At 58.9% G+C, this 20,932-nt stretch overlaps 1 protein-coding gene across 10 annotated transcripts; it reads right to left on the bottom strand.

The window, feature by feature from the left end:
* Positions 1-650: 650 nt before the first annotated feature.
* Positions 651-14,251, bottom strand: CMKLR1 (chemerin chemokine-like receptor 1). 10 transcript variants are annotated; one of them, XM_063351554.1, is made up of 3 exons: positions 13,676-14,251; positions 5,258-5,502; positions 651-4,879 (listed from the first exon to the last, which is right to left on the bottom strand). In XM_063351554.1, exon 3 carries the CDS (start codon positions 4,806-4,808, stop codon positions 3,723-3,725), a length of 1,086 nt encoding a protein of 361 aa, XP_063207624.1. In that variant the 5' UTR covers positions 4,809-4,879; positions 5,258-5,502; positions 13,676-14,251; the 3' UTR covers positions 651-3,722. The 10 variants fall into 10 exon arrangements, with proteins under 10 accessions (XP_063207624.1, XP_063207626.1, XP_063207619.1 ...); XM_063351556.1 differs by having other exon boundaries at positions 13,694-14,251; XM_063351549.1 differs by having other exon boundaries at positions 13,706-14,251.
* Between the last annotated feature and the right edge of the window lie 6,681 nt (positions 14,252-20,932).

The following is a 20,932-nucleotide window of genomic DNA, read 5'->3' as shown; positions in this document are numbered from 1 at the left end:
GCAGGAGCCAGCCCCCTCCCCGCTGCCCCGTCCCCCCAAACCAGCTCGTGGGGGCTGCTGGGGTGCAGGAGGTGATGGGGGACCGTCCTCCGCCGGGCAAGGGGGGGGCAGGTCCCCGGCAGAGACCCAGCTCGGCGCTGGCATTAATAATTCCTCTCTCAAAGCAGGATAACGGAGCATTTGCCAGATTTTATCTGACAGAGAACACGCCAGGATGACATGAAGCCGGAGGCGGGGGGAAGAGGCTGGTGGCGGCTCCGTGCACAGAGTAATGAAGCAGGGGAGGGGGGAGCAGACACCAGCCCCCACCCCCGGGCTCAGCGCCGCATGCGGGCACGGGGGAAAAGATGCCTTTTCAGCTGCCTTTTTTGCACAGATGCTTTTTTTCCCCTCTCCTAAAGAGCCGTTTGGCCTCTTCAGGGACAAATGAAAAGGGGAAATCCACGGAGAGCATCTTTGGAAGACGCTGGCTGCTGGCCGTAAACCCCCAGCCCCGCGTTCCCGTGCCCCCCTGCTCCCGGCTGCTTCTTTCCCGCCATCCAAAATTCAGTGCCGGGGATCAGGAATCCACACTAGGAAGCGGCCGCTTATTGAAAAGCCCTGGGATTCTTCCCTCTCCGTGCGACCAGCTTGAGCGTGTACCGGGGGTATTTGTATGTAAAACAGGTATTTTTATTAAATAGGCAAACACAGCTACAAAGATGAACTCAAATATTAGGTTTCCCAAGCTGTCATTATAATGATGATTTAACCCAAGGTTATGTACCAAGTCATCGCTTTTTTTTTTTTTTTTTTTTTTTTTGGAAAGCCGTTTGCGGCTTAATAATAGACGGGCTTGCAAAATCCAGCCAGGAAAATTAGCGAGGAGCATCCCCACTCCAGCGCGGCCTGGGAGCATCACATTGCCGGAGCGAGGGGCAATGGCACTAGGTCCTGGGGGCATAAGGGCTGCCCAGCTCCCCCCCGTCCCACGCTGTCCCCAAACCCATCCTGGTGCAGGGAAAAGCGAGCCCAGATGCATTGGCTGTTCCTGCCCCAGCTCTTCGGCTGCCCCGAACCCCGAGCCCAAAAAGCATCAGGCTGCTGGCTCCGGGGTGCTCCCTGTCCCCCCTGTCCCCTAAGCGGGTCCTGGGCTCCTCCTCTGTGTGTCCCCCTCCCTCCTCTCTCCATCTGCCCTGTGCGTCCCGTCTGTCCTGTCCGACTAATAGGAGACCTGCGACCTCTCAGCAGGTAATTAAATAAGTGTAACGTGAGCAAGGGGAGCCACCAAAGCCTTCCTCCCCTGCAGCCTCCTCCCCTGCAGCCTCCTCGCTCACAGCATCTTCCAAGGCTACGGACCGTGCACAGGTTTTGGGGGAAAAACCCCACACGGACGGTCCCGGAAGGTGGCTCGGCACTGGGAGCAGCCATGGCTTGTCGTGCGGCCCAGGGACGGGGCATCGCTCCCCGGGGAAGCATCTGGCACTGCTCAGCCTGCCGGTTCCCAGCCCCCGGGGGGGATGCCTGCTGCTGGGTGCCGGGTGCCCTGCAGCCGCCCCGTGTTATTGAGAGCAGCACCCAACAGGTGGCAGTCACCAATCTGCCATTAATTTGCCTTATAATCCCCATCCCGCCGCTGCGTGCCCCTCAGGCTGGACAGCCTTTATTTTCAGGATAAATCCCCCACCCCTCTGCACCCCACTTTTAGCAGACCGGATCTGCAGCATCCCCCGCAACACTGGTGAGGACGGGCACCTCCATGCCCCGGTGTGGGGGACAAAAACGCCCCAGCAAACACCATCCGGCAGCACCAAAACTGCAGCCAAACCCACCGGATCCATCGGCAGCCTCATCCCAGGGGCGATGCGGGCAGCACCGGGGGCTGGCAGGGCTGGGCAGGGATGCTGCGGGCAGGGATGCTACAACGTCCCTCTGCACCTGTGTGATGGGAGAGGAGCACCCCGACAGCTTCGCGGGGTGCTCCCCCTCTCTCCCCATCATGCCGACGCTAACGAGGTTATGCAGATCAAGGTGGATCCGCGAGGCAGTGCTGGGGGCGGAGGGGACGCCCGATAATCCGCCTGAAATCCAGCTCCCGCCACAGCGTCCGCTATTATCCACGGCATTCCCGCAGCTCAGGGCTGCAGCTCAATTACCGGGGCTTTGTGATTCGGTTTATATCTGTGTCTGGCAGGATCTGCTGTTGCGAGCCTGTAAATAGCTCCGTACCTTTTCCTAGGAGCTGCCTCTTCACTTTTTTTCACCATCTTTTATTTTTTTAAAAAAGCTATAAATAAATATCTCAGCCTTTGCGGGCACCTGTGAGCAGACTCTCAGTTCACAGTGTGCCGGCCCCTGCACGAAGCTCCCCCCAGCATCGCATGGGCTGAGGTCCCCAGGGACCCCCTGAAATGTCCCTGGTGCCACTGGGGACCGCCCAAACCCAGCTCCAGGGATCGGCTCTGCTCCGGCACCCGGCGCAGGTGGAGGACTCGGTCATTCCTCACTTCCCTGGGAGCGAGAGGCTGTGGGTGACACGGACAAACCAACACATAAATAAGTGTGACACCGGCGTCACAGTCAAGAAGCCCAAATGGTGACGGATCTCCCAAATTAACTGTGCATGAAATTGGACAGAGATGGTGGCTCGCCCCATCCTTCACCTCAGAGATTTGTGTGCGGCAGCAGAGTCTCCCACTGGCGATGGGCTTGCTGGTCAGGAAGAGGGAAAATCTTCCCATATGACCGACTGACCACACCAGGGAGCAGCCATCAGTGTAGCCAGTCTCTGGGTCCACCTGGATCCAGGAGGGCACAGCAGGCCCTCCCCCAGGACTGTACCCTCCAGCCCATGGACCTGCTCCCTGGTGCCACCCGGGCACTTTGCAAGGACCCTCCGGTACTCACGGTCCCAAGCATCAAACCGATCTCCAAAATGTACCGTGTGAAACACGCCCATCAAAGCAGGGCTTGTTCAAAAGATGCCTCAAATGAATTTTTCCCTCTTTTTTTTCCTTCGCCCAGTTTTCCATGTCAGCGACCTTGTGCGCGAGCCCAATTCCCCACTCCGGCAGGTGGCCCTGGGTCTGGATCACTTAGAAGACATGCAAGATTTCCCAGTTCATCAAGGCTGGGCTATTCACACCCCTCTTATGAAGACACTTGCCAGGGCCTCTCTGGGTGCAAAGTGCTCACAAAACAGTTAAGAACATATTGTGCTAGTACCAATATACTTTAGGACTTTAACATGAGTACTATATGCGTACATAGGACATAGGAAGAGTGTCACCAGTTTTGCTGTAGCAGGTATCTTCCACGATGAGTGCCCACCCAGCCACCCATCTCGGGAGCCTGGCAGTGGAGGTGCCTTCCCAGACGAGTCCTCTGCCCAGTCTCCCCATAAAGATGTCTCTGGAAACAGCAGGAAGGGCCTTGCCAGGCCAGGCAATGCATAGATTGGACAGGAATGCCCTGAAATGTTTTCTTAAATAGTTTGGTGCAACCATCTTGGCAATCATAAAGACAGATTAAGGGCAGTTGTATCTTCTCCACGGGCACAGAGCGGTGGTCTCCAACACCTGCCAGCCCCCAGCCAGCAAGACCAGTCAAAGAATATGCTATAGGACAGCGTTGGACCATGCTTGTCCCACACCAAGGGGCACTGCAGGGGTTGCCACCATCAAAGCAGTGGGCATGGGCAACAGTGGAGGACTATGGCCCTCCTGCAGGCATCCAGGTTGAGTTTAGAGGACTGTCGTCTCCTTCTCAGTCATTGAAGACATCTTGGAGAAGCTCCTGTGAACTATGCTGGAGTGGCCCGTCTCCTCACTGAGGGCGTTCACCAATCTGGAAAGGATGGTCACCTTAAACTTCTTAAAGTCCTGGCCCATGAAGACGTAGAGGACGGGGTTCATGCAGCTGTTGGAGGCAGCGAGCGCTGTGGTTATGGGGATGCTGATCTCAAACACAGAGCGTGGGATCATGTCGGGCTTTGTTTCCAGGAGGTTCAGAAGGTGGTAGGGACTCCAGCAAAGGAAAAAGGTGACTATAATGCTGACAATGATCTTGAAGGGCTTTTTGGACTTGGCAAGGCGGTTTCGACGCAAGTTGAAGACGATGGCAATGTAGCAGAAAGTGATGATGGTTATGGGAAGGACGTACCCAGCAAGGAACCTGGTGATGTTCACTGTTCGGTGCCTCATTAGTGCCAGGGCTTGGTAAGACTTATTCCTGGAGAGGGAAAAGTTGCTAAAACAAATCACAGAGTTGCGGGCTTGTGCCGTGTCTCGGAAGACAAGAGATGGGCAGCTCATAATGATGCCGATGGTCCAGATAATCAAGCAAACTAAATATGCTAGGTTGGTCGACCGATGGTTTTGAGACCAGACAGGAAAAACCACTGACACATAGCGATCAAAGCTGATGGTGGTGAGCAGAAGGACACTGGTGTACATGTTGAGGATCAGGAGGAAAGAGTTCAACTTGCACATGACTGTCCCAAAGATCCAGTTGTACCGCATGGCCGTGTAAGCAATGTTTATGGGCAGGAAGATGTTGAAGAGGAAGTCGGCAACGGCCAGGTTGAGGAACCAGATGGCATTGACCGACTTCTTCATCTTCAGGGTTATGATTGCAATGACGAGGCCATTCCCCAGGATGCCCAACACGCAGGACACAGTGTAGATGACGACGGAGAGGATCCTCGCAACGTCCTTCGGGTCGTGGGACGGGTCTGTCCACATGCTGCCGGTCTCCTCATAGGTGTAATCTGGGTAGTCACTGTAGTTATCCATATCATCCAAGTAATTGGACAAATTGGAAAGTGCCATTATCTGTGAACAAACTACAGCCTGGTCAGTCCCGGGCTCTCCAGCTGGTGGTGTTTCTCTGCGTGTCTCTACTGAGCAAACACATGGTATTAATCACAGGGAGCACAGCCCGCAGGAAGGACACCGGCCCCCCAACCCCTGTGGCCACGAGGGGCCGTGGAGAGAGGGGATGAAGCACGCAGGTATGGGGGATCCCGTGGGGACCCTGTCACTGTCCCCAGAGGCCACCAGCTCCTTATCAGGTTTCCAGCCCCCGACCAAGAGACATCATCTCCCTGAACCACAGGACATGATTCAGTCCCTCGACTCCACCAGGATGTGGCTGTAGCCTCATCCTGTGAAAAATGTCTGTTATCCGCCTACTTCCAGGGGGAAAACTAGGATGATGCTTATTAACAGCTCATTAACAGCTTTTGAGGCCTTCCAATCTGCAAAACATTACGGCTCACCTCTTTTTTTTTTTCTCCCGAGCACCCAGCAAGTCGGGCTGAAAATCCGTCAGGCGGTGGACCAGGCGCCCCACTGATGCCAGCCCCGGTGAAACGGGTGTTGCAGCCTCTCACCTCTCCTCTCCCGGGCGGCGCCGTGCTCCCGGTGCGGCCGGACGCCCGGCGGGACGCGGGGAGAGGCGGCGGTTCAGCGTCCCGGGGCACAACGGCAGCTCCCTCTGCGCAGATCTAGGGACGGGATGGAGCTGTAAATATTAAAGCCGAGATCAAACAAAGGCCATTCGCCCTCGGATGTGGGGTTCAGGGAGGAAACGGAGACTCAGCCGCCGCCAGGATTTAACCCTGTGCAGCCTCACCGGGAGGCTGGTGCTGCCCCGCACCCCCGGGGGGCTGTGCTGGCCTGGGGGCCCCCCGTCACTATGCTGATAAAGTCAGGGTCTTGCCGTGGTCCCATCAGCTTTTGGGATAACCCGGTAAGAAATCCTGTACCATACACTCGGTGCAAGCATCCAACGCGAGCCAGCATCAGCAGGTACACACAAAGAACCCTGCCATCGAGCCCACGGCAATGTTATTATAAATAAAGACATAGATACGCGTGAGGTGTCTGGACTCTCCTACGGTTATTTCTCTGATTAAATCGGTGCCCTGCGTGTTTTAAAATGTTAATTGCGATAACTAACAGCGTCGTTTGCCGTAATCGGAAGCCAGTCTCCACCGTCCATTTAAAGCCCTGCGTTAAATAGGTTCAACCACTCCCCCGTGAACGGTCACGCTGGGTTTAAAGCCAAGAGCCACCAGAGGCAATTAGCAAAGCCCAAGTGTGCCGGAGAGAGCCATGGCAAGAGGGGCGAGATCCGTACGAACCCCAGCACGGGACATTGCATCCGACCTTGTCCTTGCAGGAAGGACGTGGCTCTGCCCATCCAGGCTGGACCCTCCTGTTTTCAGGGAGTTTCAGCTCAAAGGCCCCCCCAGAGCATCGCCCTCCCCCCCAGCCCTGCTTTGAAATCCCCCGTGGTGTTTGTGCTCTAACCTATTGTTTCTCCCCGGGCTTTTCCTCCTGTTCCTTCCTGCGATTGCTGCTGCTCCCATCGCTGCAAAGTCCCCGGCCGGGGGCTTAAATCACAGCCCCGTCACCTCCCCCCCTTGCCGAGCTCCAGGAGACGACAAGCAGCCAGAATAAATAAGGTTTCAGCACAAAGCTCGTGAATTAGTTTGAGCTGGAAGGAGGCCTTGCCCCGGCAAAACCTTGATCGCCGAAAGGATGAATTGAAGTTGATGATCCGGTGGAAGTAACAGTATCAGCAGAACTGGCTCTTCGAGCGCTGACGGTTAATGTTCCTGGGTAATGAGCCGTCCTGACCGCTGCCTTCACGGACCAGCGGTTTTCCTGTCATCACCTTCCCAAAGGCAAAGCCGGAGAGAGGTGGGGGAGCCCAGAGCCCCATCTACATCCCAACCCATCCCATCCCATCCCATCCCATCCCATCCCATCCCATCCCATCCCCCTCAGCCAGAGAGCCCCAAGGCTCCTGGGACTCGCTCTGCCATTGGCGAAAAAAAAAAAAACAACCAAGAAACACCACCCGCCTGCCGTTCCCACCCTGGTGTCACCCGTGGGGTGAGCGAGGGACCCCCGGGGACAGCCCACCACCACGAGGTCAGCCAGACCCCGTGTCGCCACAGCGCCCATCACCCCAGGGCGGGCAAGAGGGATCCCTGCAGCTTTACAGGCTCCTCTTCCAACTGCACCCACCTGTATATTTTTAACATAAAAATCTCCTCTTTATTATTATTTTTTAATTGCCGAGCCCAGCGAGCGTGAGGACATTCAGCTTGACATTTCGGAGCTGTATTTAATGGATTATTTATTTGAATTGTCTGTTTATTTTGCACTCCCCCCCTTTCTTTTTTTTTTTTTTTTGAAACATTTTCCCTTCTCAAGGCAAACAGAAAAGGCAGGCGATAGAAAAGAACTGCCCCCCCCCCCCCCCCCGGACTTCTGGATGTTGGGCAGGGGGTGGCCCCGGTCCCCGCTCGGGGCAAGGGTGGCCGGAGAGCAGGAGGAGCGTCAGGGCTCTGTTTCCCCGTGGGGTTTGGCAGATGATGGGTTGGTTTCCAGGGCTCCTGCAGAGCTACCACAAAGCCCAAGACAGGGGACAGGCAGCTGCCGAACCCGCCGTGAACCTCCCGGGACGGCTCTGGGCACCAGGAGCTGGGAAGTCATCCAGGAATTCCCACCTGCCTTCCCAAAACTCTCCCAAAAATGGACAGCCTGAGGGGCAGCTGCGTGAAACCTCCCCGTTTCTCACCACCAAGAAAACCAAACCCCAAAGTTTGGGGAAAAAAAGCGCCACACAATCATAAGCGTGTTTCAATGCTTCTCTCTGGATTGAAAATACCCGGCTCGAGCCAAAACCACTTTGCTCCCCATTCGGTCTATTCATCTCTGTCCTCCTACCTCAACAAAAATGAGCACAGGATCTACCCAAAATAGCCTTTGAGCCCCGCCAGCCGCCGGCAGCCCCGTCATCCCACAGCTGTATTTGTCTTGGTACCCGGGGAAGGCTGAGTCCGGCCCGTGGGCGCCGGGGTGGGATTCCCGACGGGCGGCTCGCACATCGGCAGCATCCCAGCGCGCACCGGGGGAGGATGAGGTCAGGGATGTTGTTCTTGGGAAGGCAACAGGAAATGGAGAGAACAGCAGAAAATGTTCAAACCCAGCTTTTCTGGGCGAAAGCTTTTCCGCGGCCAGGCCAGACGGGCGGAGGACGGATGTGACTGGGGTTACGGGGAAACAGGGGGATGTCAGCCGGATCCGCTGATGCGGCCGTGCCCAGGGAGGACAGGGGATGCTCAGCCCCGCCCCGGGCAGCGGGTACCACTCGGGCACGGATGCTGCCCGCGCTCTCAGCTGCCCGCACCAGGCATTTACAGAGACAGGCAGGCTGCCAGCGCTGCCTTCCGCCTCCCCCGACGCCCGAGGGCAACGCTTTTACTGGAGGTACTGATACAGGTTGGGGGGGGGGGGGGGGGCGGAAATCAAATAGAAATCAAATAAAATCAAATAAAATAAGCAGACCAGCTTTTGAGCACGCAAGATCCTGCCTGTGCTGTCAAAGCTCATCACGCTTTTACCCACACGATGCTACAGAAGCGGGGTGGGGCCGGTATGTGCCGGCGGGGGGGGTTCCTACAAGCACTCCCCCGGCAATGGGGAAACTGGGGGTGCCCGTGGGTTGGTGCTTGTTCCCCCACAGCACCCACAGATGCTAAAGATGCAAGCGACACTGAGGGACAGGACACATAGACCCCCTCCTTGGCAAGCAAACGGTTGACCAGGGTGGGCTCTGCTTGCCTCTGTCAGCCCCCATGAGCTGCACCCCTGCCTGCACCTCTGCCTGCAGCCCTGCCTGCACCCCCGCCGGCACGGCTGCTGCCGCCCCCGGGCAGCTGCTCTGCCTTTTTCTCATTTGAGCATCCCCCATCCTCCTCCGTCCCAGCAGCTGTTTCCCAGGTCCCAGCACACCCCAAACCCAAAGCCGCTTCCTGCGGCACGCGTGGGGGGAGCACAGCCTGGCTGCCCACGCAGCCCCGGCACAGCCCCGCGCCGGGAGAGATGGGGATTGCAGGCAGATGTTCGGGGGAAAACACGTGGTCGCACATCTGAGGAGCTTTAGGAAGGGCACGGGGCAAAGCAGCATCTCGACGGCCCCCTGGACCTGCTGCCAGCGGTCCGCTCTGAGCCCTGCCACAGCCCTGGACTCCCCACCCATGGCAGACACTGGTCCCAGTCCCGTGGGGGCTTGTTGCTCTGGTTGAGCTCAAGTCCCATCCCACAGACTGGATCCTGAGCTCAGCGAGCTCCCATTGCTGTCAGCGAGACTATGCCCTAGGGAAGATGGATGCTTGCCCCATCCTGAGCTGGCATCTGAGGCCACCCCATCCATCCCACCGGCCCCCACATTTTTCCAGCTCGTGGTTACACGGGAGATACATCTCCACCAGGATCCAGCATCCAGCAGCAGCAGCTCCCAGTCCCATGCAGGGAATTGCCAGTGCTTGGCGGGGGGAGCAAGAAAACAAAAGGAATGGGAAAGCAGCTCTGGGTACCCAGCTCCAGTTCACCCTTATTTGAGCCAGCAATTGCCATGGCAACAGCTGCCACAGGGAAAGATGCTGCATCCCGGTCCCCACAAGGATGCCTGGGGATGGAGCCCCAGCCCTCGCTGTAAATTGGCCACCAGCCGCATGGCCATCGAAAGGGAGCTCAGACCACACCACTGCAAAACCCCAAGTCCCAGCCTGCCCAAAAGCTGTTCCCTGGTCACTGTCCCAGCCCTGCCACCCGTCCCCGAACCCTCTGAGGCTGAGAAGGGGACCGGGAAGGAGACAGGGACACTGGATGCCACGGGAGAGGCAGCAGCGTGCTGAGCATCCACAACAGCCCGATGCCGAGCACAGGGATTCCTGCCAGCGAGGATTTGGGCTGGCAGCCCCCCCAAGTCACCGACGGCACGGGACCCCCAAAGCAGAGAGAAGGGGCAAAGCCAGTCCCCACGGGAAACTGAGGCACCGAGCTCTGCCCCACGGCTGCTGCAGGACGGCGGGGAAGCCTGAGCCCTACCTGCATCCCCGGCACGCATCCCCGCTTCACCGCCACGGAGTGGTCCTCGCCTCCTCGCTCCGCCGGGACCCTCGCACCCGGCAGCCTTCGGCACCCCCGGCTGCTCCCCACAGCCAAGGCTTCATCCCCCGCCCGTGTGAACAGGGAGGAAAAAAAAAAAAAAAAAAAAAAAAAAAAAAAGAAAAAGGAATAGCTGGAAAAGGCAGCCTTAAAAAAAGCCAACTGTGCCCAGGGTGGGACGGAATAACAGCGTGAGTCAGTGTTTTTCTGGGCAGAGCCAGCCAGGCTGCGCGGGTCGGGACAGGTCGGGATGGGACGGGTCTCCACGACCTGCCCCCGGCCACAGCGTGGGGTCACACCGATGGAGACTGCACCCCAATCCAGCCGGAAACTGGTCTTTAACCTCCAAACTCAAGGCTTTTCCCAGGGCAAAACTCCTGCGGGAGCCCGGCAAGGGAACCTGCCCTTCCCTGGCAGAAGGCGCCCGGGTCGTTAAGAGCCGCCCCGTCAGCAAGAGCCCGGCCCAGCCCTTCGCTCCCGGCCTCTCTGTTCTTGTGGAGGGCTGAGCATCAAACGGGAAAATCTTGGGCGTTCGTACCTACCCAGGCAAAGATTTTCTTTAAAAAGGGCAGTTTGTGTTTCTGTGCTGCTTAAAATGACTTGAGCTGCTTCTGAGATAATAAAAGTACTTTCATCTTCTCTTCTCTCTTGGTTGTTTTTTTTTTGTTTTTCCCCGATATATAGAGTTTGTTATTAATCCCAGGCTTTCCCGGCACTTTGCAGGCAATAAAAAGGCCAATAAAACTCCCTTTTTCTGAGCATCCTCCCCGCTGCATCCCACCAGCCCCGGCGGGAGGGATAGGGCATGGAACACTGCGATCCCGGGGGATTCGCATCCCCTTGAGGGCTCCAGGACCTGCCTCAGCCCAGCGCGGGTGTCCCTAACCACGGCCCAAGGCTTTATGATGGCTTCTTGGGGACGAAGCCAGCCACACGCCTTGGGGACACCGTATAGAGGGCAAAAGGCGGCAGCTCGCGTGCCACCTGCGGGGGCTGCTCCCAACCGCTCGGAATTTCGAGGGTACAAAGAGGAAGGAAACCAAGCAAAAAAAAAATTAAAAAAAAAAAAAAAAGGAAACTAACTGATCTGTCCCTCCTGCTGCCGGAGGGACGGACGTGACCGTGCCGGGGGAAGGTCAGGGCTGGCAGAAGTCAGCCCCCCGCCCCCCCCCAAAAAAAAAAAAAAAAAGTGGGAAAGTCACCCCGGATCAACAGCAGCATCCTCCAGCTGCGCGCCGCGCTCCCAGCTGCATGCTGATCAGCGCGGCAAAGAAAAGCCCCCCTGTTCTCCCCGTTCCCACCGAGGGGACAGTGCCACGTTGTAAAAACAATCCCCCCCCGCCGCCACCCCCCAATAAATTCACCCCTGGTTCCTCTCCCCTCCCCGCAGCTTTTCCCACACGCAAAGCCACCGCTGGGTTGGGGGGGGGGGGGCGGGGGGGAGGTTCCCATCAGCGCAGGCCGCGGAGCCCAGCTCCAAAAAAAGGTGGGGATTTTATGGAATATTGGGGAAAAAAAAAAAAATAAATAGGGGTTTAGGATGGCAGAGGATGCGGGGGGGCGACGGTGACCTCCAGGGGTCCCAACGCGCAGTGCACTGCGCGTTGGGACCCCCGGAGGTCACCGTCGCCCCCCCAATCCTCTGCCATCCCAAACCCAAAAAAACACTTTATAACAACAGGGGAGCAACAAAAAAACCCAAAACCAAACCCTCAACCAGCTGCAAATCCCTTGAGCAAAGCAGTGATTTTTTTTCAGCCAGCTGCAGCAAAACCCTCCCCCCCAAATATATATATATAAATAAATAAATACATATATGTATAAAAAAAGGTATTTACCTGAGATGGGTAAATTCCCATACGTTTGGGGCACGCAGAGGCGGGATCACACACCTCCGCTGCTTCTCCTTCTCCTATAACCTCGTTAGGGCTCGCACGCAAACGACCCCGAGGTTACGTCGCTTCGGCATCCGAGCGGAGGGTGCCGCGGATATTTGCTGAGCTTTGGGAGGATGAGGCAAGAAAAAAAAAAAAAAAAAAACAAAAAAACCCCAAACAACGCAAGAAACCAGCAGCTGGTGGCATAAACCAGCTGCCGGGCTCGGAGCGGGGATGGGCAGCGCCCGGGAAGGGGGAAGCAATGCTCGGCAGCAGGATGTGGGGACGCGGGACCTCACGTAGAGGCACTTGTCTTGCACGGTTCGGCTGGACACGGAGAGGGGACGGGGCAGCCGGCTGCCCTCGGTGCTGTGTCCCATCCAGCGTGGCCCCCGCGCTGCCCGCAGCCGGCTGGGGAGTCCCACGGGAACCCTCGGGCAGGGTTTGGGAATCCCTCACCAGCTCAAAAAAAAAAGCCGTGGTCTTGCTGGTCTTGGCGAGGGGAAGGACCCCTGCGATCCGGGATGGGGCATCTTCACCCCGGGCTGCCCCACATCGCTGCTCCCCAGGGTATCCATATCCCTGCCCCACTGCCCGGGATGCCCCTGGCCTGGCGCACGCAGGAGAGGGGTAACCCAAACCCGTCCCCAGGGCGCAGGCTACCAAGGGGAGCGTGTCCCCCTCTCCGGCATGCTCGCCAGGTCCTGCGTCTTCCCAGCTGCTTGTCCTGGACCCCACGCACCGAGGTGGGATCCCGCAGCGAGTTCCCGGCGATGACTCCACCTGTCCTGGTTGGCACTGGGACGCGGAGCAGAGCGGCAGCAGCCGAGCACCTGCCCGTCCCCATCCCCGTGAGGAGGTGGCGATTGCCTGCGGTGCGCACGGTGCATTCGGCGATGCGGCACGGGCTGAGCCCGGGCAGCCACAAACCTCTGCCCAGAGCCAGGGAAATCCATCCAGAGGGAGATACCCACTAAAAATACAGGCTGGACCGAAACCCCGCACCTCGCCCCTGCGCCGGGAGCGTGGCAGAGGTGCAGAGCCCCCACCCGCTCAGCATCACCAACGCCCACGTGTTTTCTGGCTCTCGGCTTGAGTTGTGCCCAAGGGAGAAATCCCAATTTCCCCAGAGCCGGCGGCACCTCAACCGGGAAACTGGCACCCAACTGTGACCAGGGGGACTCTGGGTGTTGCCCAGCGAGGAGCGATGCCTTGGGGAGCTTGTGGCCACCGCCACGTCCTCTGCAGGTGGGTGCATGAACCTCCCTCGCACGTGGCCGAGCTCCCGCGGGAGCTGAGAAAGAGGAATTGGAGTCCGGGCCGATGCCCGCCTTTGCACAACGCAGCGTTGCAACATCCCCAGTGGCTGAATCAGGAGGAAACTTGCTGATGTGCCCGGATCGGCGGGTCCGACCCGGAGAAAGGAGAAGAGACGCAAAAAGGCCAGACGTCTGCATCAGGCAGGGACGCGCCAGCCCGGGGGGCTCGTGACCGGCACACGGTGTCCCGCTCCCAGGTGCCTGGGGGATCCCCGGGACGGGGCGGCAGCTCCGTGGGGAGCTGGGTGCCAGCAGCGATGGGGACGATGCCACGCGTGTGTCATTTGTGGCACGCGGCAGGTCCCCAGCGGGATGCAAACCCTTTGCACCCCAATGCACCCGAGCGAAGCAGTGTCCCCGCGGCAGCAGTAAATCCAGTTTACTCCCAAAATCAATTGAAAAACATGAGAAACTTGTTCCTGGGTTGCGTGGAGCAGGTTGCACAGGCTGGCTCTGCCCCATCGCCCTGCCGGCAGGACCCATCCTGTCCTCTCCCGCAGCAACACACCCCAGTCCCCCCCAGTATCCCCACCTCGAGCCTTCCAGTGACCTTTCCGAGTACCTCATGCGGTGCCACGCTCTCCCGCTGCTCCGCGCCGGGGAGGATGAGGTCGGGGTGCCAGGGCCACCCTGTGCCCGGCGAGGAAGAAGCAGTGCCGAAGGCTGAAGGGGAGCGAGCGGGCTCTCATCCCCCCGCCGAGCCCAGCACGGCAGGATCAGGCGCAGGCACAGCCCCGCTCCCCGCCGGCTTTAAGGGCGAAGGGAGGGGGAAGGAGTGGCGGCAGCATCCATCGCCGGGGTTTTCTTGGCAGCACGATGCTCGGCGAGCAACAGCTGGGAGAGGGTGTGACGCCGGGAGCTGGGAACACTGGCCCGGATCCTGCCGCGACCCAGCACGAGGAAGCAACAAGCCGCTTCCCAAGGGGCCTCCTTTCCTGTGCCGTCCCCCCACCCCCAAGCCGGCCGGGAGCACGCCGCCCTGACGATGGCTAACGAAGCACAGAGGGCTCCGGAGTGATGCCGGCCCCGGCTGGGGAGCCCAAGGGGAGGCAGGTGGCTGCCAGCCACCCCGCCGTGCTGTCCCCACCCTGGGTCACCCGCTGTCCTCCGCCGCCCTCCCCGCCGCCCCCAACTCCTTCCAAGACGTTGAGTCACTTCCCTTCGTCAAATCTGGCTCCCAAACGCTGCCGCTGCTGCTCCGGGGCTGGTTTCCCCGATGGCTTTCATTACCACCAGGATGCAGCAGCTGCTTCCAGGCGGCACCCCCAGCCTGCTCCGCGGTAGTGGCTCCATCACCCCCCCAGCCCTTTTAACACGGGAAAATAAGTTCTTTTTGGCGAGCACAGGGGGGCTGCCAAAGGCACCAGGTTCCCCCAGGCAGGAGGGATGGACAAGGCTGGATGCAGGGATGGGGCTCAGAGGGAGCCTGGTCCCAAACGGGGAGGAGATCAGGAGGTTTTCCGGGGCAGCCCCCGGTTTGGGAGCACTGAGGAGCGCAGCCCCCACCCACGCAGAGCAGGAGGTTCGGATAACCCTGCTCTTGATGTGGCACCGAGAAAATCCCTTCCCTCCCCGCGCAGCCCCCGCGCTCCTCAGCCGCGGCGTTTAACCCAGCTGGGAGAAGAGCCAGCGCAGGGTTGGGAGCCTCGGAAGCACAAGGATGTTTTGGGGTGATGCCCCCACTTCACCCTCCTCCTGCGGCAGGACACGGCCCGGGGAAGGAGCAGGATTCGCCCCATCAGGACACACCAGCATCAGCTCGAGCGACACTGGCGCTGCCCTGGGTTTGCCACCAGCCAGTTCGCCCATCTCCCTAGCAGACAGAAAGTTCATACATTAAGGGTAATTAATTAAGGTTAATTAATTATTCTCAGCTGTAAAGACAGCCCGCAAAGCATCCTGTGGACCACGCCAGCAAGGGGGGGTGAAAAATAACCACAAACTAATGTCAAACAGTGTGACTGCAGACCAGCTCCTGGATGCGGCCGAAGAAGATGCGCGGCCCAGGCAGCGCCAGGTGACACGCAGTCCGTGCATGGGACAGGAGCCAGAGGCTCCCAAAAATCACCCCGGGGCATGGCAGGGCTGGGGACGCTCTGCTACCGATGCTCCTGCAGGTGGCCTTGCCAAGGGCCGACCTTGGGGCACAGCGATGCCACGCTGCGATGACAGAGGGGTCCTGAGCCGAGACCCAGCGTGGCCTCAGTTTCCCCAGCAAGGCTGAGCTCTGCAGACCCCACAGCACCGGGACGGGAGCCGAGCGATGTCCCTGGGCAGGATCAGTCCATCCCCTTCCCACTGAGTCTTTCCCAGGCACCTGCTGCTTCCACTGGGCAAAGCGGGATGCAGGATCCTGCTCCCAGGCACTTATTGCTGTGCTTTGCAAGACGGTGAAGTTAAAAACACGCTGACTGGGGCCAAAGTGTCATACCCTGAGTGCCTGCCCTGCGCTGCGGTTTGGGGTTTCCCTCCGAGGTGCTCAGCATCGCCTGCTCAGCAAACCACGGCGAACAGCAGGACAAACACCCCGTTCCCAGGGATGGGGACGGTGCAGAAAGGCCACGGGGAACGGCTCGGGACACAGGGATGGCAGCTCCCGTGGTGATGCCGGGCACCAAAGCCAGAGCCTTTGGCATCGAGCACCTCCCTGGCGAGCACACTGAGTGCCACCCACACCGAGCAAAGCAATTCTAGCTCCAAATTCAGTGTATCGTGAACTGGTGGATTTAGGCTTATTATAACCTCCCAAGTGCCTCCCTGCCGTGCCCGGGGGAAGGACCGAGCCCTGTAGATCCGACCCAGCCCGTACGGACGCTTGCCCTCCTCTCTTCTCCTCCGCGGGTGGTGGGAACCCGCCTGAGTCATCCCGAAGCAGATGTCACACTTAATGTGGAAGAAATCGCATAACGCTTTTCCCTCTCCTAGGGAGCTTTCTCCGTCATCCAGCAGCGCTTTCCCTCGCCCTGGGCAGAGCTGCAGGGAAAACCCACACGAAATGGCTGGGAAGGGACCCGGGCTCAGCTGCAAGGACATGACACGGGGCTCCCACCGCGTTTCCCAGCCCCGTTTCAGGGCTGGGTTTATCCCCACGGATAAGCATCACCCGCCTTTCCCACGGGCGGGCTGTGGGGAGCTCACTCCTCCCGCCCTTGGCTTCGTGACCCACCACGGTAGCGAGTTACGGCTCCCGTTACTGCCCCGCGATCCAAGTGGAAACGAGAACTCATCGCACAAATAGAAAGCCCACATATACAGGATGTCAAATAGACTGCTCGCTTTCCCCATTCCGCTGATTTGAAACAATCACGGGGAAAAAAAAAAAAAAACCAAAAACCAACCCAGTCCCAACCTTGTGCAACTCGGGGCTTATAAATAGCCACGCGGCACGGGAACCCAGCAGGGCTCCGCACAGCCACGGCTGCGCTGGGACGACGCTGCCGAAACCCGCCGCGGCCCCAGGGCTGTAAACGGCGCTGCTGGTTGCAGGAGGCACCATGTCCCACCGCCGGGGTGGGCAGGACAGGGCATCCCCGCACCAGGCTGCCAGGCTCGCACGCAGAGCTGCTGTTTCAGCCCCAAACCACCCTCTGGGTACCACTGCTCACAGCGCTTCTAGCGTCTTCCAAACCGCCGTTTGACTCCAATTTTGCAGTGTTTCCCCCCCCACCCCGCCCCAGGCTGTGCCTCCCTCTGCAGAGCACAGTCAGGTACTCCAGCCATGCTCGGGAACAGGAGCGGCACACGCAGGAGAGCGACGGACACCCCTGGGCTGGGGTACGGCTCCAGCACTGCCCCATCGCACCCCCCGGCACCCAAAAAAAAACCCCTTTGCAAGGCAGGGCTGATGCAGCAGGTTGCAAATGCTCCCGGTGCACAGCTCTGCTGCCAGCTGGACCCTGCCCCATCAACAGCCCCCTGCATCGCCTGCCACCAACCACCCCAAAATGGGCCGAGCCGCTGCTGTGGGTGCAGGATGACCCCTCATCCCTGGTGAGAGCGGCTGAGCCCGCCGGGATGGCAGGGGGATGACGGACGTGCCTGCGCTGGGCGATTTATTGGCAGTTTCTGATTTGCGCGGGAGCTGTCGAGGGCCACCGAGAGCTCCAGGCGCAGGGATGAGGGATTGGTGGGCGCAGGCACTTTGTTTTAGTGTTAAACACCAGCGTAGGACATCCTTTCCGGTATTATCAAGTCACTTGCTGCTTGCCTTCGAGCCCCCCAGCAGGCGACAGACAGGACGTCACCCAGGTGGGGATTTACAAGGAGATGCAGGTCTTCGCATCAAATCCCGGCTGAGGCCTCAGGCGGTTCCCAGAACATCGGTGCTTGGGATGGTCGGATCCAGCAGTACTCCGGGGTCTGTCTCTCCTCACCAGGAAGAGCTTTTTGTCCCCAAAAGAGCAAGGGAAGATTGGGATGAGTGGGATGCTGATTGCTCAGCAGGAACCGTCAACCAGCCTCACCCCTTTCCCACGGGACACCCTGCCTCTGCCCAGAGCCGTGCGAGACGGGGAGAGAACAAGAGTTTCCTACATCTTTCCACCAAAAAAAAAAAAAAAAGTTATTTGGAGCAGTAAAACCCGAGGAGGAGTAACGATTGCCTTTGCAAAGGGAGAGGCAAGGAGCAGCACCAGGCTCCCGCACACAGTGCTTCGTCCCCCGGGGCTCGTTAGGGGCTCAGGGCACTCGAGAAGCTTCGGTGGGAATTGGAGGACATTGCAGCCGAGATGAAAAGCAGGAGATGAAGTGTCCCGAGCATCACAGGGCACCCTGCCCTGGGCTCCCTGCCTGCAGCCACAGCCAGCGCTTCCCCCACCCCTGGGGAGCCAGCCCTGCTCCCCCCCTGCCCCCCACCGGCCTCCAACAGCTGCCATGGAAGCAATTAGTCTGGTAACGAGCTTGTCATCAAAACGCCAGCCAGGCTCACCTCATCTGTCCCCCGGGGCAGAGCTGAAGGCTTTGGCGTGTCCACACCAGGCATCTGCACAGCTTTAGGCTGCATTTCTCTCTCCTGCAGCTTGATTCATTACAAAACCGTGGGACGGGTTTGGCTTTTGCTTTTTTCCCCCCCCACAAAGGCCGTGGCTGCCCTGAGGGCAAGCGGTGACAGGGGCAGCGCTGGTGGCCCCGGCTGGCGCGTCCCCAGAGGCAGCAGGGGCTCTCGCCCCACGGCCTCCCGCAGAGCCCTGCTCGGGGGCACATCTCCCACGTGCCAGAGGTGCCTCATCGATCACGGAATGAAATCTTCCTTGGGCACCCACCCCGGCCTGCTTTTGCCCCCCCTCTGCAGGCACTGCCCTTCCAGCGCTCAGAAACCAGCCCCCGCCACAAAGCGTGACACCTCCAACAGCCCTTGGGTGAGGAGCTGGAGAAACAAACCGAGAGTCTGGGGCTGATGTTTGGGGACCATCCCGCTATTCCCAGGCTCTGACATGCAACAGGTTTCCCTGGGAGCCTCCTGGCCCTCTCCAGGCACAGGGATCCCACAGAGGCTCGTTCCTGGAGCTGATGGTCCAGGATGGGGAAATCACCAACAGCACCTGCCCCAGCAAAGCTCCTTGTGTCACAGCCTCACGGGCGCTCAGGGTCCCCGCCGCAGCCCCAGGCATTGCCTCACGGGCTTTATGTAGAGCCAGAAACTTCAACCCAGCTCCGTTTCACCTCTGCTTTGCGGAGGACATTCCGGGAGGGTCTCTCCTACCTGGTTTCCAATCCAGCATCTCCAAGCTGCCTCCGGCTTGGGGGGAGCCGCGGTGGCCCCAGCCTCTGTCCCCAGCAAAGCCGGTGTGAGCCCCCACCACAGCATCCCCGCAGGGACCGTCCCAGGAGGGCGGCAGCTCCCCCCCAAGCCAAGAACCAAACCCCAGACTAACTTCATCCTAGGGCTAGAGAGAGCCTGCCCCCTTCTTATTAGGGCTGCAGGGTTAATTAGCACATGCTGGGGCTTTCTGGGGCGATCAGTTCCCGAGGGCACAGGGGGGTGAATTACTGCCCGGGCTGCAGCTGAGCTCCGGGGGGGATTTGCCTTCAACCAGCCCCGCCTGGGGAGAATAAACCTATTTAACGCATTTTGTATTTCACACCCCAGCCCCTGGATTTTTAAGGCTGATCTCACAGAAAAGATGCAGATCCTGGGGCATTATCCAAAAAGCCATCGCCCCCGCCCACGGGTTTCTCTGCCTTTCACTGCGGGGAGGCGGGGGGGGACACGCTCTGATGTCTTGTACTGGGGTTGAGCCTGCGTTGCATGGGGTGGGATGAGTGAGAGCCTTCCTCCTCCCTTGCCGGCACTGCCTCCGAGACTGCTCTTGCTCAGTATGGAAGAAGTTAAACTGAAAAAAGTCCGATGAGTTGGTGAAGAAGGAAAGCAAGATGGACAGGCACATAAGCCCAGTGCTCCTCTCCGTAGGAGATCAGGATACCTTTAGGAGATCAGGCTAAAAAGTGCCTGAGCACTGGGCAGTGCTGGTTCCTGCAGGAGGATGCTGAGAGGGGCTTTGGAGAGACGCATTTTGTCCCCGTGGTGGGGGTACGCTGGATATGGCCACACCTGGGGATGGAGCAGCACAGGGAGAATTCGGGTTGCACATGTCGATGTTACAGGTTATCACTGAGCAGACGCAACCACAGGGACGGGGCAGCAATGCCGGGTGATCCCACAGTCTGCTCCCAGGGAGGTGTCTCCACACCAGCATCATCCCAGCACAGCACCTACATCATCCCGGCACAGCATCTTAGAATCACAGAATCATAAATGGTTGGGGTGGAAGGGACCTCAAAGCCCACCCAGTGCCACCCCCTGCCCTGGGCAGGGACACCTCCCACCAGCCCAGGTTGCTCCAAGCCCCGTCCAACCTGGCCTTGAACCCCTCCAGGGATGGGGCAGCCACAGCTTCTCTGGGCAACCTGGGCCAGGGGCTCACCACCCTCAGAGTGAAAAATTTCTTCCTGAGATCTCATTTCAATCTCCCCTCTTTCAGTTTAGAACCATTCCCCCCTCATCCCATGGCTCCCCTCCCTGATAAAGATCCCTCCCCATCGCTCCTGGAGCCCCTTTAGGGACTGGAAGGGGCTCGAAGGTCTCCCCGGAGCCTTCTCTTCTCCAGGCTGAACCCCCCCTTCATCCACCCTCACCTTCATCCACCCACCCCAGCACCCCGGAGCCACCTCACAGCCCACAGCCGTGCCGCAAGAGCCGGGCGTTTCTCTTTGCTCAGAGCGGCTGGAGAAATAAAATTATTTTTCTTTATCTTCTCAAAATTATTTTTGTTTCTTGTCCCAGGACAGCATTTCCCCAGAGGTTCTCTAGTTCACTTGCTGCAAACCCAGCGCCTCCCAGCGATGCTGAGACACCCCCGGGCTCTGAAATACTCTGCCGGGCAGCAGATCGGAGCCCCTTTGCCATTTATTTTCTCCCTCGTGTTTCTAATCTCTGGAAACTCAATGGCGCGGCCGTGAGCTGTGGTAAGGACACAGCGGATCCACCCTTAACAAATCCCGAGCTGCGGGAGATGCTTCAGGATAAACCTTCAGCCGAGGAGACTCGTGAGCCGCTGGCTTTCGGTGTGCTCCCGGCCGGGCGTGTGGCACCGGGGCAGGAGATCTCCATCGCGCCCATCCGCAGGACGAGGTTTTAGGTTAAAAACACAAACATCTCAATGCGACCCTTTTTTTTTTAAAGAGGTTCCTTTAATTCTCCCTGTGGGTTCCTTCCTTTTTTTTTTTTTTCTTTTTTTTTTTTTTTAAACAGCACGAGTGAAATTAAGAAACTCCGCGATTAAAACCCCTC

Source organism: Chroicocephalus ridibundus, chromosome 13 (genome assembly GCF_963924245.1).
Source record: "Chroicocephalus ridibundus chromosome 13, bChrRid1.1, whole genome shotgun sequence".
In the NCBI taxonomy this organism is placed as follows: Eukaryota; Metazoa; Chordata; class Aves; order Charadriiformes; family Laridae; genus Chroicocephalus; species Chroicocephalus ridibundus.
Note: the sequence above shows the minus strand (reverse complement) of the source record. Positions and strands in the feature narration are given on the sequence as shown.